Genomic DNA, 27488 nt, shown 5'->3' on the forward strand with positions numbered 1-27488 from the left:
GATATAACATTTTTAAATACCAATAAAATGATAGCTAATACTTATTAAACACTTTCTGTGTCAGGCATGGAATTCTCCCATTCACTCTATGAAACAGGGACTACATTTTCCCCCATCTGAGAGATTAATAAACTGAGATGTAGAGAAGTTAGGGAACAGCATGAGGCCACTCAGCTGGGAGTGTCAGAGGCTGGACTCGAGCCCAGCCAGGCCAGCTCCACAGCCACTACACTAGTACTAGTAATCTCCAAGTGGTGATACTCGGTCATTTATATTTTAAAAATTAAAAATACTGTGGACACCTTTGTAGCTACTATTTGTGCAAATCTGTACTTTCCTTAGAGAAATCTCTAGAAACTGAATGACTTGGCCACAAGTTAAGCACATTTTTAGCTAAAAATGTTTAAATTAAAATTTGTATTAGCTAAAACTGTCTACATTTAAAAATGTATTCCAAACTGCATTCTTGTAAGGTACAGGAATATAACCAGCAACAGTATCATAAACTTTCCATTTCTAATTTTTTTAAAACAATGGAATTATTATGTGTTTTAAAGTGTGTCACTTTGATTAATGACAAATAGAATTTTTTAAGTTTGCATTATTTTAATTAACCAATAAAACTAGAACAGTTTTTTATGTTTAGTGATTATTTCTATTTATTCTTCCGTGACATATTTGTACGGTTTAATTAATTTTTCTATTGAAATGCATAGCTTTTCTTAGTGACTTGCAACAGTTGTTTAGAAAAAAAATTAGCTCTCTGTTACACACTATAAATATTTTCCAAGTGTGTCATGTGCCTTTCAAATTTTGTAATTAAAATACAGAACATTAAGATATTTATGTTAAGCACATAATGGCAAACCTATTGATCTTTTCTTTATGATCTCTTTGCTTTTCCATTTCATTCATTCATTCAATAAATATTAAGTGTCCACTATGTACTAGAGTCTATACAAGAAATTTAGAAAGTTCTATCCCCCTCTAAACATTATATACCAAAGTTTTCTAGTTTCATACTTTTTAAACTTAAATTGTAGTGTCTAGAATTTATTTTGATCTATGCTGATATTTATGAGATGGATTTGTCTCAATTCCATTTATTCAACAATGCATTCTTTCCACAGGAATCTGAAATACACTCTTATTATATGTTGATTTAAGTCAACCTAAAAATAACTAATATGGGAGATGACATCAAAATATTCTATAATGCATATACGTTTTAAGCGAATTTATGTTTTTACACCCAATTGCTAAGATGACATTAATATTAAATGAGATGAGTTTAGCACACTCTTCTATAATATTCTGTTCAAAAGTTTTTCTTTTACTACTAAATTTATTTTCAGTCCTCTTCTTCTTTGTACATCTCTCATTCCCTCTATTTTCTTTAACCCAATGACAGATATTGACAGATATTCATATTTCAATAAGTTCAGAAGGGACAAGGTGTGGTTTGGAGAATCATTGAGGACTTCAGGAAGGAGGTGGAACCTCACCAAGTCTAGGGACGAATAGAGAGAAATGAGTGGTAAAAATAAAGAAGTTGGGAGTACCCGTGGCCCATCTGTTGGGGGTAAGGAAAATACTCTTTGGGAGGGAGGGTTGGTTTTACTGAGAGTTAGGAGGCAAAGCCATGCCAAGGCAGACTGTATTCCTGTGTTTATTATCCACCTACAAGTGTTCAGAATGGCTTGCACAGTGTGCACCATATATTTATAGGTTGATACAGTCATAAAAAATAGTATTGAAAAATACATATCAAAATGTTAATGGTGCTCACTGAAGATTGTAGGGTAATGGATTCTTCTTTCTCCTTATTTGTATGTTTTAATTTTTGTAATAAAAATGAATTTTGCAATAGAAAACTTTTAAAAGAAACTGCTCTTGAAACAAATTGAAAGATACAGTCCTAAATACACAAAATTGTGTGAAGCTATCAGGTTTAGCCTATTACTAGTTCTTACATCATACACTATTGCTTATATGCATGTTACCAGTATGTTCAAAAGCAAGCAAGTAACTTCTACAATTTGATAAATTCAACTAAGTTTCCCTTTGACTATTAACAGAATCTTTTAGGCTGACTAAATCCTGAGACCCCTGTGTACTATAATTATATATTTAACTGAGCCACAGAGAAGACTTCGGCAGTACCTTTAAAATTGAGCCTTTAATAGAAACTAGAAACAACTGTGGCCTTTCTTTAAACTTTCCATTTAAAGATTATAAATACAGCTCAAATATGATGCTCTATAATTAGATGTCTTTGGTTCTTAAATTATGATGAAGCGCTATTCAGTTTTCTTCTCTAGCTATTAAAGTCAGGGTAAACAATAAATGGCTGGGCATATTTTAATTGACTCTGCTTTCAGGCCAAGGCTCATGTACTGAGCCCAGATAACGCTGGAGGTGACCAGGCTGAAGGGCTCAAGAGCAGATGACAAACGACTTAGAGAAAGAATTCTGGGAGAGCAAGAGAGAGCTTTTATTCAGAGAGGTTCAGAAGAACCAGGAGAGCATGGATCTCGAGCAAGTGGACGTGTCTCAGGTACCTCCAGCATCTAGAGGGCTTTGTAAGAATGAAGTTCCTTCCCACCACCCCATCCTGAAGCACACACACCCCAGGCCTGGATCAGCTCACATGGGAATATGAATTTCTTTTTTTTTTTTCTCACAACTATATAAAGGAGGAGGAATCTGCATTTGTAAGCGCTGATTCCCTGTTCCACCAAACAGAAGAATGTATCTTGACATTTAAGAACCTCTGTAAGGGATACAAATACAGATATTAGGCTGAGAAGGGGAAGAGGGTAGAGGAATGTATAATAACAATAATGAAATGCCTACTATATCTTTTGTACCATGCTGAATCAAAACACTGTCTCACACTTACGGACAAAAATGTAAAAAGGCGATGAACCAGACACAGGCAATATCACCCCATGATGATGAAGTAAGTTTACTAAAGATTTAGTGTAAACTGACCTTGCTTATGTTCCAAAAAGGGACTAGTCCTTAATTTTCATGTATTTCTCTTTAATTTACCTCTATGAAAAGAAGTCACATTGAGTTTGTTTTAAATAAAAGCTCTTATTAAAAGATAGTACCATGAACATGCCTCTTTTAAATAAGTGTTGCCTAAGCCAGAAATACAAAAACATCTAATATAGAGATTATGCAAATATTCAGGTTCAGCTGGGGAAGGAGAAGGTAGTGCTGGCTAGAAGTAACGGTGCTTGCACAAAGTTGACAATCAAATATCCTGTCAACATGAGTTGATTTCACCATTTTTCTATGATAGTCTTCATTTCTCAGATTTAACAGAGACAGCACAGGCAAGTCAATGCAAGCAATGGAGAAAGCTTGTAGGCTAATATGGGGCCTCCGCTTCCAGAAGTTTTCCATTTCTGTCTCAGCCCCCATGGTTTATTACACAGGACTGCCCTCTTTCACCTGGGGTTACCCCAGTCTGCTGCCTTTCTGGCTCTCTCTCTCCCATGAAAGACAATTTTCAGGCTGAGACAGTGATGTGTATCCATGACTCAGAAGCAGGAAAGCCTAAGTCACTCACTTATCAGGTTCTGCCAGGGTCCTCAGCCTTTGGTAGCCTTTGTCTCAGACTGTTGCAGTAGGTAGCTAGTCAGACATGAGCAGGGCAGGAGAGGGCCCTCCCCCAACACCAGGAATGTCAGGCAAACATTAGGTAATGTGCAGGAGGTTGTTAAACTGCCTTTCTAAAATAATAATTGGTTGCAGCAGGCGCCAGGGAAAGGCAGTCTCCCAACAGATTAAAAAACCTGAAACTGGTGATCAGCAGCTTCCCAATAAGATCTCAGGAGCTGGGCAAATGGGCTCATGCATGTGCACTGAGAGGCAAAATGGCAGAGTTCAACTGGTATACGACCTTCCTCTAGGAACACTGGACTGGTAAGGGACGAGCGCCTCAAGTGGGCATGTGCACAACTTCAGTAAACACACTGTGCACACGCCCCTCCCAAGTGTTGCCAGGCCACTGCACATGCAGACAGCCCACCCAACGGAGGAATTAGGGGAAAAGGGACACAACCCCCCCAGAAGCATAAGCATACCAACCTATAAAGCCCCAAGTCAAAAAGTCAAACAGGGCACTTGATCTCTCAAGCTGCCCACTTGGCCCACTTCCAAGTGTACTTTACTTCCTTTTATTCCTGCTCTAAAGCTTTTTAATAAACTTTCACTCCTGCTCTAAAACCTGCCTCAGTCTCTCGCTCTGCCTTATGTTTCTCAGTTTAATTCTTTCTTCTGAGGAAGCAAGAATTGAGGTTGCTGCAAACCCGTATGGATTCATCACTGGTAACACACTTTGGTGCCACATGACTTGGATATGTTTCCCAGTGGTAAAAGACCTCTACACCTCACCTCCTTTGGCTGGAGGCGTTCAACCCCTGTATGCAGTTTCCTTCTCTCTTTTTGCCTCCTGCTTACTGACCAAGCCCTAGAACAATTCTTCTCAGCCACAGTGGCTCTGCTCCCCACAAGCTGATCACTCAGTTCACACTAATGGGTGGCTCATAAGGGTGGAAGGAACTTGGAGTTCACATCAAGTGGAATTGAGACACTAATGGCCCTCCTGGACAGGAGGCTCACAAGAGTGGTAAAACTAAAGCCTACTGTGCAATGTTTGGGGTTTCCTCTGGTTTTTCAACTAAAGTTGGCTCTTTCCCCAAAACCACAACCTACTCTCCTTTTTTCTCCACCTATTCACCTCCTATTCACCTTTGTATTCTCAAATGGCCTTGTGCACCAGCTAGACCATCTGCCTCAGGGGCAAGTCTGCTTCTTGTTTGCTTTCATGTCACATGCCATGTAACTTCTTAAACACACAATCATTGTTATTTGTGTGCCCATGGCTCTTGCTGCATTTGTGCAGCAGCAAAGACATAGGCTCCCTTGCAGATATCCCCTGAGATTTATACTTGTTCTTATCCTACCAGCTCAGATGACCTCCAACTCGTCCCCTGTCTGGTGGCATATTGCCAGGATAGATACAAATTGGAATCCCAGTCCTTATGACTTACCATATACCTTTTGTTCCTGTTATGCTCCAGGGCTAAGTTTTCCAGTGGCTTTTGAAGCACTTTGTCTGCCTGCATAGGGCCTCACTGTAGCCCTTTAAGGATCTCACTTTCTTGCTTTTTTTGAGTTAGCGCCCCTTTGAAAGGAGGGAAAATTCTTCCTTTGCCATTTGTGAGTTCTTACCTCAAGCCCCAAGTCCTCCAGAGGTTATTACTTTATGTCAAGAGAGCAAATAAACATTGCCGTTTAACTAGCATCTGAAGGCTTTCAGTGAGTTTTATCTCACTTCCTCCCATTGCCTCCATTTCTCTAATCATTTCCACGCCCTTCTTAACATGCATCAAGAGTTTCAAGGTCATATTCGAAGGGAGGGAAATCCAGCCACCTTGTGGCAGTTAGCTGAAAAACAGGCTTCTTATCTACTTAAAGAACATGGGAAGGAAATCTGAAAAAAGGGATAATCATTTTGTTGCTACAAGAGTCACCATAAGATGATGGAGACTGTTTACTCCAGCATCTCTTCTGTTCTCAAGTGGGTAATTGTATGAGATGGAACCAAGGTAATGGGTACATAGTAAGACTGGTTCATTCCAGAACCCTAATGACAAATGGGAGATGCCTATTCAGGATAACAGGAAAGTAAGAGGGGATGCCTTTGTTTTCCTTTTTCCTATTTTTCTCCTCTGTTCCCTCTTTGCAGGTGGGCAACCATGTCTCTATACCATGGAATATGCCCCTCAGATGCATTCCCAAAACCTGGGAAATGTGTGACTCCCCCAAACCTTTAAATAAAACAAAACACAACACAACAAAACAAACACTATTTTTCCTTTGTAATACGGCTTGGCCTAAAAATGAACTGGGAGAAAATACAAAAGTCAGCCTTGGAACCCAGTGCCTTTGTGCAGGAAATCCTCAAATCAGCCTCCTCAGTATTTTATAACTGAGAGCTGAATAAGGAGGATAGAGATAAGGAGAAGGAAAAATGTAGAAACAAGAGGGATGCTCAACTATTGGCTGCTTTTTATAAGCTCTCCAACCCCCATCCAGGTTGCCCTAAAAACACTCCTTCAGGTAACTGCCATTGGTGTGGGAAGCCAGGCCACTGAAAGGCAAACTGCCCCAATGGGACAAATGAGAAGAAGCCAAGCATAGCTTGCCCCCTCTGTCACAAGCTTAGCTACTGGAAATTGGATGCCCTGAGGGCCAAAGGGTTCTGGGATAAGATCCCAACACCTAATGGCCTTGAGCTGAAGGGGTTCTCTGCTCTGGCTGGCTTCCAAGTCATCGACAAGATAAAGCCAAGAGTAACTCCTGGAGGAGTAAAATTATAAATTTCCCTTTGGGGTTTAAGAGCTGCCTACTCTATGCTAATCTCCTTATGTGAGCAACTCTCCTCCAAATTCTGCCAGGTAATGGGGGCAAATGGCACCTCCTCCCTCCAAAAGAAAAGATTCACTCTCTTCTGGGCAAAAATATGCCTTCCAAGATGGGTGCCTGATTAATATTTACCCAACCTCTAAATTCATCTTTTCCTCTAATAACTCTATTTCTCCTAGAAAGCTACCTAAATCTTAAATAACTTCACCCTAGCCAGTCCTACCTCAAGGATAAAGAACTAGCCCACATTTATTCAGACAAGCCCCAGCAAAAATCTAACTTAGCAATCTCTTGACAGGGGATAACTTCTACAATATGCAGATAACCTCCTTCTTCTCTGCTCCTCCTTCACAATCCTCACACAGCAACATGCAGTACAGACCTTAACTTCCTAACAGAAGGAAAATGACTTTAATCTAATTCAAAGGTTATAAAGAGAAAAAGGTATTTTTGGTAAGGAAGATTATAAATAACAGAAGTTTTATATGAGAAAGGATCTTGTACAGTAAATTCTTGTCCTAAAGTAAAATGACTGGTTGTTAAAAAGAGGGATGTTTAGGACAAATCTGAAAGTCCAAGCATGTCATAGATAGTCTGTGTGAGTTGTGAAAAGATTTGTGAAAGGGAATTTATTTTTAAAAAGTTATACAGTTTTAAAAGTTATTAGGCCTACTAAATGCTTCATAAACTGCTACTCTGACTCTTAACTGAACAACTTGCTGCCTTTAAAGCTACATAAGGCCTGGGGACATACAGAATTAGCCATGTCCCCTAGATGCTGGAAAGGGTCAAACCTTTTCTGCATTTCTGTCTAGTGTCCTAAGCTCCAAACCTAGTACATAGTCAGAATCACTTACTTAGTAGGTTTTTCACAAAAAGTAAAAGTTGCTAAGAGTTAACAGTGTAGCATATTCTTGAGAATACTGGAAAAGTTTTACATGCAAGGCATGTAAGGAAAGTAGAATGTGGTTTTAGTAAAAGATTATAAGAAGGCATGGAAATGTGGATTGTTTTGGCCTAGTTTAGAGAGTTAAAGGATTTTTTTAAGTTAGATAGGATAAAACTGAAGGTTTGAGCAAGTTGTGGAAGGTTTGTGAAAGATTAATCTTGTAAAAAAAATCTGTGCATAATCACATTGGCTAAGTTAAAGGAATATTATTCCATTTTTCCATAAATTGAAAAGCACAAGAGTTTTAGTAAAGCATTGATCTACTCTTCATAAATGTGTTATTTATATGTGTTCCAAAATTATGCAAAACTCCTATAATTCTGATATAACTTAGAATATATTATCAGTAATAATTATAATTGTTATGCTACACAATTATGTGCCACAGAGATAACAAATTTTCTTGGCATCTGTGTCTTTGACTATGGCTGCCCTAAGACTTTTTCTCATTCACAGACAATTGTTGTCTTGTTTTAATCCTCTTTAAAAGGTGGCCTTTATAATCAGCTACAGGACTCTGACAGGCACTCTTGAATGTAGGTTGCTGATAACTTTAAAGAATATAGAAAGAACTTTCAGGACTCTCATAGAGGGCTGAAGTGTTCATGAATATCAAGCAGAACAGGAGTTAACTGCATGGACTGAACTAATTAAGAAGACTAAAATAATCCTTTTGTGACTTTTTGCTTAAAACATTGCTGATCCTTTGTTTTTCAGTCAAGAAAACTTTCTTTTGAGCTATTTACAGCTTTTAAAAATAAGTACTCCTGTAAACAAAATTTGGAGCCTATTTCTCTCCACCTGATTTCTCTAGAATTTGGAAACTATTTGTGAGTATTCTTAACTTTTGGCAATACAGTTATTTGCATAAATACAATAGTAATCTGTTTTCTTTTGCAAAAGGGCACAATTGGAGAAACTGGTTATTTTACCAAGGGTTTGACTGGAAAGGCATGCTCTACTTTAAGGAATCAAATTTGACTTATAGAGCCAATAAAAACCCCTTGGGAAAACTGGCCTCATACCTTGTCTACACAGTCCCTGTACAGTGTTCCTGATCCATGGGGAGTAAAGAATGTCACTTTCTGAAAGGCCTAGGAGCCCTGGGTTATCTTGGGACCTCAAGAGGAGAAGAATTTACCCAACTCATCCTGGTATTTGACAGCAGAAACCGATGGCTGGGCTCAAGGCATTTAAGAAGTCTTATCTGAGATTCCTTATGGAATGAAGTTTCAACAAAGCCAATTTTAAAAGGAGCTTATATGGCAAATAATTATTCTTGCTGTGCTTTATGCAAATAATCAGATCAAGTATGATAAGACCAAAGCTTATTTTGCAAACAAATTGGTCCTATCATGATTTGTTTTTAATAAAAATGAGGACTGGAGAGAGAAAAGTTATATTTCAAGAACATAACAGATTATAATCTAATAACATGGTATTAGATTATATTCTCAGCAGTTGTTTTTGAGTTTTTATCTGCAATTTAGACTAATCCTGCTTATTCCTGTGAACCAACCAGTGATCTCTGGCCGCAGCTCAGAAGAAACAAGAGGAATAGGTAACGTAAAACTCTGGATAAATATTCTAATTCTAGGAATACATTGGAATTGGCTAGTAAGCCCATCCACTCAAGTCTTAGCAGGCATGACAATAGCCACCAGTTACCTGAGCATGTTGGCAGCCTCGGGATTTTCTGGAGTTGTCCTCACCCCCTTATCTCATTTTGACATTCTTCTAAATCTAATAAACTGATTTGTCTCCTCTTGCCTTCAGGCCATCAAGCTCCAGATGATCCTCAGTGAAAGATACCATCCTGTCAGTATTCAAGAGTCACCCTTCTACAAAGGACCCCTAGACTTCCCATCAATGAGACATGACAGAGGCAAAATCCCACCCCTGTCTCCCTCAGGCCTGGCTGGATACTGTTTTCACCAACGCATGGAGCCATCCTACCCTGACAGCTACAGGAAGTGAAGACCCACAAAACAACCACCACCCCCCCTCTATCAGCAGGAAGCAGTTACAGAAGACTGACGTTTATCCATTTTCCCCAAGTAATTGAGGACTTGGACTCTTGAGGGGGGAAATGTTGTGGCAGGTAGGTAGTCAGACATGAGCAGGGCAAGAGAGGGCCCTCTGACCACCGGGAATGTCAGTCAACCATCAGGTGATAGTCAGGCGGTTGTTAAACTGCCTCTGTAACATAATAATTCATTGCAACAGGTGCCAGGGAAAGGCAGTCCCCCAACAGACAGAAAAGCCTAAAACTGGTGATCAGCTTCCTGATAAGATGGCAGGAATTGGGCAAGTGGGCTCAAGCATATTAAGAGGCAAAATGGCAGGGATTAACTGGTATGTGACTTTGGAGGAACACTCAACTGGTAAGGGAAGAACAACTCAAGTGGGCATGCATACAACTTCAGTAATCACACTGTGAATATAGTGCCTACCAAGTGCCGGGAGGCCACCGTGCATGTGGACAGCCCAGCCTAAGAGGAGAATCAGGGAGAAAGAGATACAACCCCCTGCTCCCTTGGAAGCATGCCAATGTATAAAACCCGAAGTCAAAGGTCAAACAGTGCACTTGAGCCCTGGTGTGATTCCGTCCTGCGCGGCTGTTCTCTGGAGCAGCATTCGTTTATCTCCATCCGCCTTCTCTCCCACCTAAGTGCGTGTTGCCACCTGATAGAAGATTCGATGGACATGGACATGAGCCCCCTGAGGCCCCAGAACTATCTTTTCGGTTGTGAACTAAAGGCCAACAAAGATGATCACTTTAAGGTGGACAATGATGAAAATGAGCACCAGTTATCTTTCAGAATCATCAGTTTAGGGGCTGGTGCAAAGGATGAATTGCACATTGTTGAAGCAGAGGCAATGAATTACGAAGGCAGTCCAATTAAAGTAACACTGGCAACTTTGAAAATGTCTGTACAGCCAACGGTTTCCCTTGGGGGCTTTGAAATAACACCACCAGTGGTCTTAAGGTTGAAGTGTGGTTCAGAGCCAGTGCATATTAGTGGACAGCACTTAGTAGCTGTGGAGGAAGATGCGGAGTCAGAAGATGAAGAGGAGGAGGACATCAAACTCTTAAGTATATCTGGAAAGCGGTCTGCCCTTGGAGGTGGTAGCAAGGTTTCACAGAAAAAAGCAAAACTTGCTGCTGATGAAGAAGATGATGATGATGAAGATGATGATGATGATGATGATGATTTTGATGATGAGGAAGCTGAAGAAAAAGCACCAGTGAAGAAATCTATACAAGATACTCCAGCCAAAAATGCACAAAAGTCAAATCAGAATGGAAAAGACTCAAAACCATCATCAACATCAAGATCAAAAGGACAAGAATCCTTCAAAAATCAGGAAAAGACTCCTAAAACACCAAAAGGACCTAGTTCTTAGAAGACATTAAAGCAAAAATGCAAGCAAGTATAGAAAAAGGTGGTTGTCTTCCCAAAGTAGAAGCCAAGTTCATCAACTATGTGAAGAATTGCTTTTGGATGACTGACCAAGAGGCTATTCAAGATCTCTGGCAGTGGAGGAAGTCTCTTTAAGAAAATAGTTTAAACAATCTGTCAAAAATTTTCTGTCTTATTTCATTTCTGTAACAGTTGATATCTGGCTGTCCTTTTTATAATGCAGAATGAGAACTTTCCCTACCATGTTTGATAAATGTTGTCCAGGTTCCATTGCCAAGAATGTGTTGTCCAAAATGCCTGTTTAGTTTTTAAAGATGGAACTCCACCCTTTGCTTGGTTTTAAGTATGTATGGAATGTTATGATAGGACATAGTAGTAGCGGTGGTCAGACATGGAAATGGTGGGGAGACAAAAATATACATGTGAAACAAAACTCAGTATTTTAATAAAGCAAAAAAACAAACAAACAGAACAGTGCACTTGATCTCTCAAGTTGCCTTGCTTGGCCCTCTTCCAAGTGTACTTTACCTCCTTTCATTCATGCTGTTAACTTTTTAGTAAACTTTCACTCCTGCTCTAAAACTTGCTTTAGTCTTTCACTCTGCCTTATGGTTCTTGGTCGAATTCTTCTGAGGAGGCAAGAATTGAGGTTGCTGCAGACCTATATGAATTTGCCACCACTAAGAAGGCCAGCCCCCACCTGTAGGCTCAGCCCATGTTTCTGGAATGAATTCTATATATAGACTGGGGAGTTTTTAAAAGTTTAGACCAATAATCTAAGACTCCCTGTCTCCTGGATCCTTTATCCATCATCCCAATCCCATGATGAACATTTGTCTGGATCCCTGGCTGCTTACTTGCAGTGGCCCTCTTTTTCAGATATTATGATTTGTTTGCTGAGCTGGTTTTGTGTTTATTCACAACAGGTCCTAGCCTACTGTGTGTCATAATCAAATATTAATCATAATTCTTACAATCAAGTGATCAAATTCTAGAATCAAAGGAGAAAACAGCTGTATAAGCTAATAACATATATAAAGCTGGATGTAACAATAAGCCCATACTGGAAGTATAGATAAAGAACATATAAAAAAAGGAATCTGTCTTGAAGAGTAGAGGATGACTTCACAGAGGGATTGGCATGGAAGGAAAGAGAAGACAATTCTAGATAGTTGGAGCAGCAACTCATCTGAAGACATAAAATTGTTAGAAAATGGTATGTTTAGGAGCACAAAGGAGTTGGTATGAGTGAAGTCTATAGGGTATCAAAGCCAGGTTAAGGAATAAACCAGCTGGCAGCTTCCAGGGACCAACAGGCACTGGAATGACCCAGTAACTAGAATAAAGTGGAGAAATTGTACTTTGTGAGCTCTCACTTAGGAAAGACACTAGATGTCGTGGACACATGAGAGAAGAAATACCCAGAACAATCGAGAACGAACAGAGGGCTGCTGACAGCAGTTCTTCACCTTTCCTCCAAGATGGGCTCAATTTCTCCTCCAAGTAATTGACAACAATATTGGTTCAAAGATGCACCAAATGTTGAGTGCATATGTAAATGTGTCCACCTAGCCCTGAGCTACATAACAGAGAGTACCAAAAAATTACACTGAAATGTTAATAAAAGTTCCAGGTCCTGGTCTCAAGTATTTTATGTGTATTAACTCATTCAATCCTTATCCTATGAGGTAGATATTATCACTTCCATATTACAGATGAAGAATCTGAAGCACAGAGAGGTCAAATAACTTTACAAAGTTCACACAAGTATGAAGCTATGATTTACCTCTAGAGTGGCTACCTCTAGAGTCTCCATACTTAACCATCACGTTGAGTTTTCACTTTATCTTCTGGGCAGTGGAGAGCTGGTAAGGTTTTTTAAGCAAAAGAGCAATAATTTGTGTGTGAACATCACTCTGGAAGATTGAGAATTTGAGAACATAGAATAGAGTTGGGAGAGGCTGGACATGAAACATGAGTAGGAGGCCACTGAGCCAGTCACAGCAGGAGACCATGGGGGCCTGAGCTGAGGCAGGGGAATGAGTTTGCAGAGGAAGGGAAATGGAAGAGGTGTCAGAGAGATCAAACCACTGAGCGGTGGTAACTGGTGAGGAGTGACAGAGATGGAAAATTCAAAAGCTTTGATGATTGGGATAAATGAAAGAATAGTGGTTCCAAGGGAAAATATTTGTTTCTGGACAACCTGAGCTTGAGGTTTCAAGTTCCACCAGTTAAAGGAACCCAAGTTAGCTAGTAAAACAGAGACATAAAGCTCTGTGGAAAGTCTGGATTTAGAGGCACGGATCTGGGAGACCTTGTGTAACAGATGAGGCTGAAAGTTCAGGTAAGGAGGGAAGCCCAGGGAAGCAGATAAAGGTATCAGATGAGACCCCAAAGATGGCCAGCATTTAAGCCCAGGTAGAAGAAACAGGGAAAAAAACTGAGTAGTGATTTGAAAGGCAGTAGAAGAGTAGGAGAAAGTAGAGTTTTGTAAAGCAAGGGAGGAGAAAGTTCTGGAAAAGAGAAAAAGAGAAACAGTGTAAATTTGGCAGGAGGAGCTGATCAGATGAGCTAATAAAGGGTCTCTGAGAAGGCCATGGTGACTTTCTAAGAAACCTACAACTGGGTTCCTCCCTATATCTACACCTCCAACTCCTCTCCACCTACGGCCCAATTCAAGGGGCCAGGACTAATCTCATGGCACCAGCCCTTCCAGCCTTGACTTTCAAAGCCACAGTTAACCACTCCATACGAGCTGTGATGTTACTCCTCTGTCCTTCATGATGATGAAGATATTGGAACATATTTCCTTAGGCTACAGATGAACCCAAGAAGACTATCCCGTGGTCACTACCTTTGTGTTTTGATCCACAATTTTCTTCATATTTTTCAACAGATGATTATTTGGACCACCTTCTTTCTCATTCACGTACACTATCCTATCCAGGTCTGGAAAGTTCCGGTTCAGATCTATTCCCTGGGCATTGCTTCGACCCACAAACCAGTCTTTGAGTTCACCAGGCTGAAAAAAAAGTCAAAGAGAAAAAATCATCAGTTGCTTATTATTATTGTCACTTTCTATTTAAGGTCTCTATCAATGCTCTTTAAAATAACTATTAAGATTATTTATTTCAATAATGCCCTCCCATATCAGCATTTTTACTACTTTACTTATATAAACATGAAGATATCAAATTTAAAGTACAGTGATGGGCCGCATCATGACATTTCTTACCACGACTGACAGACTATACAACAGTGATCCCATAAGATTATAATGGAGGTGAAAAATTCCTATTGCCTAGTGACATTTTGATGATCCTGACCCTGTGTAGGCCTAGTCTGATATGCGTGTTTGTGTCTTAGTTTCTTTTTTTTTTTTTTCCTAAGAGACAGGGTCTCACTCTGTTGCCCAGGCTTGGGTGCAGTGGCACAATCACAGCTAACTGTAACCTCAAACTCCTGGGTTCAAGTAATCCTCCTTCCTTGGCCTCCCAAAGCACTGGGACTACAGGTGTGCACAACCATGCTAGGCTAAGTTTTTATTTTTTATTTTTGCTAAAGACAGGGTCTCACTATGTTGCTCAGGATGGTCTCAAACTCCTGGCCTTAAGCAATCCTCTCCTCTGGGCCTCCCAAAGCACTGGTATTACAGATAGAAACCACTGCACACAGCCTGTGTCTCATTTTTAACAAAACAGCTGAAAAACTATGAAACCCTTAAAAGTTTTTAAAATAGAAAAAAAGCTTGTAGAACAAGGATATAAAGACAAAAGATTTTTGGACAGCTCTACAATGTATTGTGTGTTTCAAGCTAAGTGTTATTACAAAGAGTCCAAAAGGTTTTTAAAGTTTAAAAGTTTATAAAGTAAAAAAGTTACAGTAAGGTGACGAGGCGCGGTGGCTCACGGCTGTAATATCAGCACTTTGGGAGGCCAAGGCGGGTGGATCATGAGGTCAGGAGATCAAGACCATCCTGGCCAACATGGTGAAACCCCGTCTCTACTAAAAATACAATGCTGAGGCAGGAGAATAGCTTGAACCAGGGAGTCGGAGGGCGCAGTGAGCCGAGATCATGCCATTGCACTCCAACCTGGTGACAGAGTGAGACTCCATCTCAAAACAAACAAACAAACAAAAAGTTACAGTAAGATAAGTTTAATTTATCATTGAAGGAAGAAAAATATTTTTTATAAATTTAGTGTAGCCTGAGTGTACAGTGTTTATAAATTCTATAGTAGTGTACAGTGGTGTCCTAGGCCTTCACATTCACTCACCACTCACTCACTGACTCACCCAGAGCAACTTCCAGCTCCATTTATGGTAAGAGCCCTATCCAAGGGTACTGTTTTTATCTTTTATGCCATATTTTCACTGTACCTTTTCTATGTTTAGATATACAAATAGTTACTAGTATGTTGCGGTTGTCTACAGTATTCAGTACAGTAACATGCTGTACAGACTTGTAGCCTAGGAACCGTGGGCTATATCACATAGCCTAGGTGTGTAGTAGGCTACACCATGCAGGTTTATGTAGGTGCACTCTAGAATGTTCACAAAACGACAAAATCACCTAACATTGCATTTCTCAGAACACTTCCCCATTATTGAGAGATGCATCACTGTATTTGTTATAGGTATTTTGAAAATATGTTCGATGAATAATATTTTAAATGTTAATAATAATAAAGAGATATTTATCATCAAATTTCACAATATATATTCACTAGTTATAAATGACCTATTTCAAAGCACATCATTTTATAATTAGATTTAAGTAAAATATTCATTGCCTCTGTAAATCACAGCAACCTATTTTTTAAATATTTAGAAGAATAAATGACTAAAGATTAGAAGCTTAAAATGAATTTAACATGCATTATAGACTAATAACATGTCTCCCTCTTATAGTCTTCATGAAAAAATATGAGCTTAGAACAAAATTCTAGGGCTTTATGGTTTGAGGAATTTCTCTCCAGTTTAAACCCTTCATTTATCTAATGGTACAATCTGGAAAATTATTCCAAGATATTTGTTTTATTTTATAATGTGAATTTTCTTGTTTTACTGTTAAATTATATCACATGATATAGACATATTTCCACATTTTTTAAGTCATGGAAGCTTAGATATCTTAGACTGTGAGGAATAAAAATCTATAAGACAGAAAATAGCAATGATAATCTGTTACCTATATGTCTAAAACTTCTGAATATTACCTTAGAATTTTAAATAATTTAATTTTATATATTACTAGAATTTTTCTCTCATAAAACTTTAGCAATCGTATCAATTTTATATCTATTTACAGAAATTCACTGAGTTTCTTACAATGTCAAACTATGTCATTGGATCTTTTTAACTGTAGATAAACATACTAAATATTAACTTGAATGTGTTCTCATGTTCCCATAGACTAAGAAAATTATTTTAAACTGTAGAAAACAGCATATATAATGTTCCCCACCCCTGTCCAATAAAATAGGAACAAACACCATATATCTTCTCTTAGAAAGGTATTACTTTCCAGTTCATCTAACAGCTAAGCTATATTAAATTATTTTTAGTTAAGAGGTAGGGTTTTCGCTTGTTTGTTTTTTAGCTTTACTGAGCATATGTAAAAACCAAGTAAACATCAGTAAAACATTATTCTGGCCAAAAGTATTTCTTCCTTAAATTCAGTAGAGGGCGCTGTGACACTAGCTCACCCACATACACCCATGGCGTTACTCTTCAACAAACCGCAGTATTTTTCATATTTGTAGATTTTTAAAAGAAAACTTAGCTAGTCACAAAAGTGTAATAATAATTTATTGAAAAACATAAAACAGAACACTATTTGAACATTAACTTCTTAACACAATTTCTGATTTGCAGTCTTTACTGGAAAAATTCGCCCATCACCCCTTTCATTCTGAGCTGTTTTCTTACCAGTGAGTTGAATAAGGAATGCATCACTTATGCCCTCCACTGCACCATCTTTAAGCTTTGTGCGAGGGCATAATTTTTAGATACACATGTATGTACAAACATACAGAAAATGAAGAAAGCATGCCTGATCTGAGCTGCCTGGCACTCACCTGAGACGCTGCCTTCTCAAAGCCATCTGGGTTCAGGGAAGGCATGATATGAATGCGGGTACTGTGGATCAGGTTGACAATTGTCTCGTTCCCCTTCTGGTATTCATTGCATAGGTACTGTGCCAAGAAAATGAGCAGTTCCCGTCCAACAGCCTCATTCCCATGCATATTCCCAATGTATTTAAATTCAGGCTCACCTGAAAGATTAACAATAGATAGTTTGGAGATGTTTTCTATGACATACAGTGCCAAATACATTGTATACCTACAGATGTATTATGAATATCAGATGGTTTTTTTCCTCCAGCAGCGATGCCTTTAAAAAAAAAATCTACCTTAGACATTAAAATACCCCTTCTATCCTTCTATTCCTCTCCTCCCAGCTACCCACCTGTTATGGACTGAATTGTATTCACCCAAAATTAATATGTTGAAGGTCTAACATCCAATGTGACTGTATTAAGGAGGTAATTAGGGTTAAATTAAGTTATAAGGGTGGAGCTCTAATCCAATAGGACTGTCATCTTTATAAAAAGAGGAAGAGACACCAGAGCCCTCTTTCTCTCCTCTGCACAGAGGAAAGACCATATGAGAGCACAGTGAGAAGGCTGCCGCCTGCAAGCCAGGAAGAGAGGCCTCACCAGAAACCAACCCTGCTGCCACCTTGGTCTTGAACTTCTAGCCTACAGGACTGTGAGAAAATAAATTTCTGTTGTTTAAGCCAGCCAGTCTGTGGATATTTTGCTATGGCAGTCTGACAAGACTAATATACCATCTCACTCACAATAACTAATAATAATAATACACTATGTGCCTCCTATTAAACAATATGCTTTGCATGTTTTCTCATTTAATCCTGACCAAACATCTAAAAATAAGTATTATTATCCAACTTCATTTTGCAGATGAACAACCTGAAGTTCAGACTGCTTAAGAAGACTGTCTCCATAGTTATATGGCCTGTGAAGCCAGGATTCAAATGCTAGTCTTCTGGTTTACTTAAAAGTCTATGTTTTTGTTTTTTTGTTTTTATTCCTAAATCATAGTGATTAAGAGGAGCCAGACTGCATGGGTGCAAATCCTAGTACCAATTCTTACTGTCTGGGATTGGGCAAGTTACTTCAGTTCTCTGTGGCTCTGTTTTTCCATCTAAAAATTAGAGATAACAATAGATTCTAGCCCAAACAGAAGGTTATTATCAGAACTAAATAAAACAATGAATGTAAATGCTTAGAACAGTGCCTGGCAAATAGCAAGTGCTATGTGTTTCCTATAATTATCTTTAATATTATTATTACAACACATTATCTTGTCATTGTGAAGTTCCTTGCCATACATAATCTAATTTTCTCTTCACAACAGCCCACTAAAATGTGTAAGGGATATATTTCTATTATCCTCATGGTATAAATCAGCCCAAAGAGGATATATTTTGCTGAAGGGCTCAGAATACTAACAAAAGTCACCGTTGCCAGTTTGAGAGACTCTCCATTGCATTTTAGGAGGAGTAATAAAATTGCAGAACGTAGCAGCAAAGTGATCTCAATTAATCCTGTTGTTGTGCTCATTTCTGCTTCATCCATCCCACAGGCCCAATTTCTGCAATGGAAAGGATTCTCCCTTCTACAAAATCGCTAAGGCTGTTGGTTCTTGGTATAAGAAGTTGGAATCATTTTTCTCCTGGAAATATGTTAACTAAACATTCTTTGCATGAGATTCCTGAGTGTCTGATTTAAGTGACTATTCACCCCAGAAAACTACATCCTTAGGGTGACCTCTCAGCCTGAGCTTCCGCTAATCTTAATCTAAGGATCAGGTGGGAGCAGGATCAGGGCTATTTATACCCCCCTCAGTTTTTACTTTGAGGGAGAGTCTCTAATAAAATTACCCCTAGGGACTTGCCCAGAAAGTAAGAGAAGAGATGAGGATGTGTGAGAAGAGATGTTTTCTTGGCTTCTGATTTCAAAGGTAGTAATAACCTTCTTCCTTTCTGTAAACTTACGCAGTTTATACCTTCATTTGTGCGATGTATTCATTTGACTGAGGCACAGTAGAAACTGCAGCAGCCCATTAGAGAGAGAGAGAGCAAGTAGCCAGAGGAATATTAGAAGCCGGCTTCACAAGGTTTTTTGAAAAAGTTGCACTAAGGAGACATTTTGGTCCTGCTCCCTTCCCCAAAACAACTTTGAAGCTTCACGTCACTCAATAAAGCTTGGCCCACAACCCCTAATTACACTGAAAATTTTTATAAATTCTCTGTATTTAAATCTTTTTTTTAATCAATTAAAGAAGAAACAACAAACCCATAGTTACTAAGCCACATTTGCCCCCAGATGTCTGGTGTAGCTAGCACAGTATATTTGTGTTCGGGATAGAGCATGCTCCCTCTAGTTCTGCCACAGGCTGCACCATTCCCTACTGCTGCTTTACTCATTTATGTTTGTAACTCCTGATTTTCAGACTCAGAAATGTGTGACATGGTTTCTTTTCAAATCTGCAGATTTCTCTCAGCAAAAACCTCCCCCAATATATCTATGTATTTGTGAGGAGGTAGTAACAATAATGACAATAACAATGCTTTAGGCTGACATGAAGACAGGACAACAAAGATCATTATATTGAAGATATTAATGTAGGGAAATAAAATGCAAGACACAGATGACAGCAAAAGAAAAGGCAAGTGTATCTCTAACCCCGTCTCTCCTCAGGAATAAATTAGATCACTATATAATGTTATCGCTGGAATACAGAAGAGCTATGTTCCTTTACGCCAACTGACACGACTTGTGAGATGGGGAAGAGCCGCATTGTTTAAAGACAGCATTTGCTGGACATACGTGCAAATCCCAGGGTCAGACACTACATGGGATCCAAAAGCAAATATGTCAGCATTCCTAAACTGAAGGAATGTCGAGTCTGGAGGAAGACTCAGACATGCAATGGACAATGTTCAGGAGTGAGGCAACGGTGAAGGAATGTTGGATATGTAACTAAACTGCTTTGAGGTTCCAAACCGGGATGTTCCTCCCACCCCTCTGGCCTCTCTCCAGCTCTTTTCCCTCCCAAAGCCAAGGCTTTCTTTTTAAAACACAACCCTCCTCAGGTCACCTCCACCTAAGAACCCATCAGTAACTTCCCCTTTGCTTTCATGATAAAGACCAAAATTCTTTACAAGATCTTGAACCTCCACGTGGTTTGGCGTGGTGCCTCTCGCCTCCTGAGGCACCAGCCTTTTCCTCCTGTGTTTCAGCCATCCTTCTTTCAGCCATGGGACTCATGCCTATAATGCTCTCTGCTTCACATATTCACACATTTTATCTGCAAAGCCTTCTAAGTATGGCTAAATACGGCTTCCTTGGAGTATCTTTAGTCTAGGTCCAGTTCCTTTGTTATTTTTCTTTTTTCTTTTCTTTTCTTTTTTTTTTTTTTTTTTTTTTTTTTTTGAGGCAGAGACTCACTCTGTCACCCAGGCTAGAGTGCAGTGGCACAATCATGGCCCACTGCAGCCACGAACTCCCGGGCTCCGGTGATCCTCCCACATCAGCCTCCGGAGTAGCTAGGACTATGGGTGTGCACCACCATGCCCAACTAATTGTTTTGTAGAGATGAGGTTTTGTCATGTTGCCCAGGCTGGGTTTGTTATTTTTAATACCTCAGTTTGAAAATATACATTCATCAATGTAGTTATTTGATTAACCCCTCTCTCGCCCAGACTGTAAGGTCTATTAGTCCTGGGATGGGATCTATTTCAGCTCAGTAGTGTGTCACCTGTGCCCCCACCTAGAGTCTGGAACGTAGTAGGGATTTGCATTCTTGTGAGAATGAGGAAAGAATAAATTCTGAGCTTAAATATCAGTTCAATAAATTTGTGAACGAATGAGTAAATGAATGGTCTTGCTTTTCAATCCCATCCTTGCAGCGGCGAGGCTGACAGTAGACCTGGCCCTTGAGACAGAGGTGCAGCTGCAGACGCTTGAAAACCCTCTGGAACAGTGAAGGGAATAAAGGAGTAACTGATGAAGGGGGCTTGAGGCAGCTTCAAGGAGGCTGCACCCCAGGTGGAATATCAGGAGGCCTCAATGGCTCGTTGCTCTAGCCAACATCCCCTGGTAGGAATGGAAACTCTTCTTTGGGAATGAAGGAAGCAGTATTGTGAACAGCCGATTTCCCATCAAGAAGATTAATCTCCATGGTCACCACAAAACGTCTCCAGGCGAGCAGCTCCCCAAGGCTATTTTTGTTGTAAAGTCTAAACAACAGATTCTGAAGAAATTTTGCTTTCAGAATCCTTAATACAGAAATAGCAATAAAATTAAAGACTTTCGATTTTGAATAGCCCTCTCTGAGTCAACACATTCTTTACCTTAGACTTTTTTTAAGCAAAGCAGTGAGTTTTTCATCATCAATTTTCTTTTCTGTGTAAATGGATGACGTTTGCCTTCCTGTTTATAGTGTATACATGGAAGAACAAACTACAGGTTTAACACGTTGCAGCTGCCAGGTACGTGGATCCGGCTGGTAATGTACACGTCCCTGTGAGTTAACTCATCTTTCTCCTAGCAACGGGGTAGGGGAGCGGACAAGACGGGGAGAAGCACTACCCTCAGGACATTGGGGATGGTAGTTTTTACATTCATCTTATTTTCTTCACTAATTCATTTTCCTTTTTACACAGTAATCCTGAGTTCCTGAAGTTGCAATTGAGGAATCATCATATTTGCACAGGTTGCAGTTCATAGGCTCAGCAAGCACCTTTTCCCCATTGTGTTAGTTTTCCCACAATTTCATGTAACCATCCAGGATTCCAGTTACTTCACATGGCACACAATCATCAATCGAGCCATTATTAAAAGACGATCAACTCACAAACCAAATCTAGCCTGGCTAGGCCGAGTTTCTATCTTTTTCCATCTGTATCACAGAACAATTAATGTACCTGGTTGGATTTGCATTGTTGTCAGAATAAGATAAGAATAAATTCTAAGCTTTAAAAATATCCACAGTTTTAATTAAGGCAGAAATAGTTGCATAAATTTCCAAACCAGAGCAGGCAGATGATTTTAAGTCCAGACTTGTAACTCTTAATTTGCCCCAATTTGTATTCATATGATTTGAAATAACTAAATCAGTAAAAAGGCAGCTTTAAAGAAGTCTCTTGCCTCAACAATAAAATGTTACTCTTTTACACCCCAGAAACTATATCCATGTGGGTGAAATTTGAAGCTGGAGGCAAGTTAGCAATGTTCCCAAATGGTAAAAGGAATTTACGCCTTAAAGTGACCAGAGAGCCACTGAAACAGAAGACCACAGGTCAGTAGGGTGAGCATGAAACAAATGATCAAATACACAGACAAAAGTAAAAAATAATATTGTCTTCCATTCCTACGAAAATAAAATTTACTTTCACTATGTTATTTGACCCCATGATCAGTCTGTCTACCTATCTAATGTTTTCTTCTCCTTTTGGAAATAACAGACAGGCTGATCACTAGGCACAGTCATTGAACAGATAATCTGAAGACCCCTTTCAAATCTTAGAGCCAATTATTCAATGGCCTTTCTACAGGAAGGAAACAGCAGAGGGAAAATACCCAATGGGAAATGAAATAACAAATGTGAATGTGGGTTGTAAATTGTGAAATTTACGTAAGAAGTGGAGCATCATTATTTAGAGGGAAAAAAAGTAGGTTAAGGGTATTTTAAGAAAGAAGCTGATTATAGTAACAGAATTCTCCATCTTTTACCCTGAAAATAGAGAAGAAACTCACTCTGGGATGAATCTATTCTTCCTCCAACAACAAATTTTTGCCAAAATATAGGTCCACTAATTCATTTGGAAGTTACATATTTAACTCACTGATTACATAATTCTTGGAGCTGGTGACAATTTCATAATATGTGTTCCTAGTACATGTAATAAACTGAACATAATGCTGAATAACGATAGTGTAATTTCCACAGGTAAAACCCCATTTTTCAAAGATATCATGATAAAATGTACACAAAAGCAGTGATTTTGAAAAATAGACAAACAAATGGCTATATAAGCCTCACAATCACTGCACTAATTTGATTTACAAACTGCTATGCAACCAAGTTGGAAACATCTTTGGAACAGATGGGCCATTTCATCAATGATCCTCCCTCAGTGATAAACCTGGGGTTAAACCATTAGTGCTACTAATTGTTTCCCCTTGTTTGACATTCTAACCTATTATAGCCCCTAAATCATTCTTGCAGAAACTGGATCCTAGAAGTTTCCTAGACCTGGTCAATAAGAACATCATTAATTGGCTCATGTTTTAGCACATTTTAGCAGCCTAAAAATGCTGGGCATATTCCTAAAGGAAATGCAACTCTCCAGGGGTCCAGTAAACAACACGAAGGGGTAGTATGGTTATAAAAACAGATTACTCCTTTACAAAAGAAACGAGGAAAAAGTAAAGAAAGAAGGGGGAAAACGAAACCAAGAAAAGGCAAAGGAACAAAAAATGGTTGCAAAAGAAATGACAGAGTATAGAGGCATTATATTCTCTCTTGCTTCTTCCTTCCTTCAGAGTGAAATTTAGAAAACAACCAAATCAACATGATATCTTAAAAGTTAAATCTCGGCCGGGCGCGGTGGCTCAACCCTGTAATCCCAGCACTTTGGGAGGCCGAGACGGGCGGATCACGAGGTCAGGAGATCAAGACCATCCTGGCTAACACAGTGAAACCCCGTCTCTACTACAAAAATACAAAAAAACTAGCTGGGCGAGGTGGCGGGCGCCTGTAGTCCCAGCTACTCGGGAGGCTGAGGCGGGAGAATGGCGCGAACCCGGGAGGCGGAGCTTGCAGTGAGCCGAGATCGCGCCACTGCACTCCAGCCTGGGTGACAGAGCGAGACTCTGTGTCAAGAAAAAAAAAAAAAGTTAAATCTCATTTCATCTGGTTTTTAATGGGCAGTAAAGATGGACTATATTACAGAATTATTCTGCAGAGACATATTACAGAATCATTTTGTAATATTAACTATGCATTTGCTATTAATATAATTTTAAAGTTATCTTACATATGACATCTAAAATATTCCTACTAAGATTCTAATTGAAGAGAGGTGAGCAAAAGAACAGAAGCTTCACAAGTTTATAAAATAATGTCAGAGTTACAATATTAGCAGCAATGCCTTAACTTTCTGAAATGAAAGTATTTGATGCCTTCACAAAAGAAAGCTACAAACTTTTTACAAATACTCCATATACAGTGGTGTGCTGATAAATGTCTCACACTCAGCTCTAATTTGTAGCATTGCCTATTTCCATGGTGTAAATACTCCCACCCTGGCCAATTTGAAGTTACCAACTTGGCTCACAAATTTCCTGAAAATTAAAAAAGGCTCCCATATGCCAGTAAAAGCCTACTCCAGCCCACCACTGCATGTGGAAAGCAATTATTTGGGACAGATGGCTTTTGGTTTCTCCAAAGATTCTCCAAAAGGGGAAACTGAGGTCTAAGAAATCTGAAGAATTTTGAAACACATTATAAGAAATATAATGAAGCTACAGCCTGGAACAGTGGCTCACGCCTGTAATCCCAGTACTTTGGGAGGCCGTGGCGGGTGGATCATAAGGTCAGGAGTTCAAGACCAGCATGGTCAAGATGGTGAAACCCTGTCTCTACTAAAAATACAAAGATTAGCCAGGCATGGTGGTGGGTGCCTGTAATCCCAGCTACTCGGGAGGCTGAGGCAGAGAATTGCTTAAACCCGGGAGGTGGAGGTTGCAGTGAGCCGAGATCACGCCACTGCACTCCAGCCTGGGCGACAGAGTGAAACTCCGTCTCAAAAAAAAAAAAAAAAATATGCTGGGCGCAGTGGTCCGCACCTGTAGTCCCAGCTACTGGGGAGGCTGAGGCAGGAGAATCCCTTGAACTTGGGAGGCGGAGCATGCAGTGAGCCGAGATCGCGCCACTGCACTCCAGCCTGGGCAACAGAGCAAGACTCCGTCAAAAAAGAAAGAAAAAGAAAAAGAAAAAGAAGAAGGAGAAGGAGGAGGAGGAGGAGAAGAGAAGAGAAGGAGGGAGGGAGGGAGGGAGGGAGGGAGGGAGGAAGGAAGGAAGGAAGGAAGGAAGGAAGGAAGGAAGGAAGGAAGGAAGGAAAAAAGAGAGAGAGAGAAAGAGAGAGAGAGAGGAAGGAATAAATTAGCATCTATCCTATTACTTTTATTTTTGTTTCACTTCATGCTAGGATAATTAAAAGAAGCTTTTATTTTGTGGGGGCTTTTTTAGCATGTATTAATATAGAATTGTTTCCCAAAGCACTGCATTATTATGAATTCAACTTAGGGGGAAGGAAAGGAAAAGGGGCCTAGGGAAATTTTTTTGACTCAATAAGTTATCCTAGCAGTTACTGACTCACAAGAGTATATCACCCTTTGCCCTAAATATTAGCCATAATAAATCAATGAAGAAAATTTACTTTAACCTATTATATAGTTTTTCTAAAATATTTGTCAGCAATAATATCAGATATTCAAAATTCCTTCTGCTCTCTCTACAGTCCTACCCTACAAGACTACCTTCACAATAAAAAGGCAATATAATTTCCATTCCCATTAATAGGAATTCATCATTTAAAATTCACAAAAATTAATAATTTAAAATTAGTATCACAAAACACCTTATTATTACCATCCAAGAAGAAGCTACCTATGAAAACCTTCAGATGCAGAAAAATCTTTGACTTGTGGCCAGGCATGTTGGCTCATGCCTGTAATCCCAGCACTTTGGGAGGCCAAAGCAGGTGGATCACCTGAGGTCAGGAGTTCCAGACCAGCCTGGCCAACATAGCGAAACCCTGTCTCTACTAAAAATACAAAAATTAGCTAGGTGTGGTGGCGGGTGCCTGTAATCCCAGCTACTTGACAGGCTGAGGCAGGAGAATCGCTTGAAATGTGGAGGCAGAGGTTGCAGTGAGCTGAGATCATGCCACTCCACTCCAGCCTGGGTAACAGAGCAACACTCCATCTCAAAAAAAAAATGAAAAAATAAAAACCTTTGACTTGTTTAAGAACATTGTTAAGTGAGCACAGAGAAGTTTTAATATACAAATCAGACGAGGTAGAGATTGTTTTAATGATTTAGTTTCATGATTTGAAATCTTTCTGTAGATATTAATCACCAAAAAGATCAGTAATTATTTTTTAAAGTGCTATAACAGTTATTGGCTACAGCAAATGCTTATCAAAATGCCTTTGCGCATTTATTTACTGAAGAGGGTTTTTGGACCTTGAAGCATCTTTTAGAACTATTAGCTTCTAGTTATCTTAGATAACTCTCTTAAAAGATTCTGCTGTCTTTCACTAATATTCTTATCAAATAAAATAAGATAAATTGGGAAGATAAATTTGTCTAAGAAGTTAAGCACAAAACAGAGGTAAATGAAGTGACCCTAGAGGCAACGGAAAGAAAACAGGAATGTACCTGGCTTGTGGCAGCGACTATGATTCAAGTGAATCAATTTAGCTGATTCTCTCATTAATGTATTTTATTGTGCTTTGTATATCTACTTTGGAAAATAATTTCCATGAAAAGTTCATTTCATAGGTTGAGAAGAAAAGTTTAGGGGGCAGCATCAAGTTTCCAAAGATTGAAAGTTCTCCAAGTTTTCCAAGGTTCTTATGTGGGGAAGGATTTGGTTTGTTCTGCAAAACTCCAGACAAATCTACAGTCGTAGAAGTCATTAATTCCCACAGAAGCAGAAAGATACCTCAGAGACAAGCTGTGAAGGTTGGACTAGATAACCGCTTAAACATCCCCTGATTCTAGAGAAGCAGGAGCTATATCTTGCTTGACAAACTACTGGTATTCAAGTTTCTAAAACTCTCCTATACAAATCACGGTTGTCAATAAATGTCAGTGACAATTTTGATAGTTCTCTGGAACAAAGAGAAAACTGTAGATCATCATAGTGAACTAAGACATGATTACAAAAATTAATGGAAAAACACTAGTCCATTTCCGCAGTCATTGCTCTTTATGCCCATGAATGAATAGCTCATCCTTTCAAAGGTAAATACACAATGAGTAAAAGTAATGTCAGCAGAACCTGTGTGGGTGGAGAATGTCAAACAGTTCTAGCAGACACAGATAAATGAAGGAGGAAAACACCAATTTACTAACCCTCAGATAAAGAGGTAGTAGCATTAACTACCTAAAACTAAATCAACAATATAAAAACTTATTTGAACAATCTCTTCCCAGGAGACCTTTGGAACATTTTACTATTCTCTCAAAAGGAAAATAATTCAAAAGTCAAATTAATTTGTCAAAACATCTTCAGGATGTTATTTTTTTCAACATCATCATGAAAGACTTGTGGTGTTGAACATGCACTGATTTCAGAAGGAGTAGGCCACACAATAGAATCTTTTGAAGGAGAATAAAGAAGCAAATGGGGTTCTCTGAATCATTCTGCATGCCTGAGCCTATGGAGAAATCCAGAAGCCATCTCTCCCAGATAATCACTCTCCATATGCAGTGGTGGGATGGAGTAGGCTTCTACTGGCTTATGAGAGTCTTTTTTAATTTTCAGGAAATTTGTGAGCCAAGTTA

The 27488-nt window shown here is 39.2% G+C and overlaps 1 protein-coding gene and 1 pseudogene across 2 annotated transcripts in view; one reads left to right on the forward strand and one right to left on the reverse strand.

Moving 5' to 3' along the window:
* CPE (carboxypeptidase E) overlaps positions 1–27488 on the reverse strand; it is a 118675-nt gene that overhangs the window by 17202 nt on the left and 73985 nt on the right. The window contains exons 2-3 of the mRNA XM_003899342.3: positions 16899–17095; positions 13673–13840 (exon numbers count right to left, since the gene is read on the reverse strand). Coding sequence (XP_003899391.1) covers positions 13673–13840; positions 16899–17095 — 365 coding nt within the window. The remainder of the gene's footprint in view (positions 1–13672; positions 13841–16898; positions 17096–27488) is intronic.
* Positions 9991–10953, forward strand: LOC101016052 (annotated as a pseudogene). Its single transcript, XR_647494.4, has one exon. The product of XR_647494.4 is annotated as a nucleophosmin pseudogene (transcript).

The sequence above is a fragment of the Papio anubis genome, chromosome 3 (assembly GCF_008728515.1).
Source record: "Papio anubis isolate 15944 chromosome 3, Panubis1.0, whole genome shotgun sequence".
Lineage (NCBI taxonomy): Eukaryota > Metazoa > Chordata > Mammalia > Primates > Cercopithecidae > Papio > Papio anubis.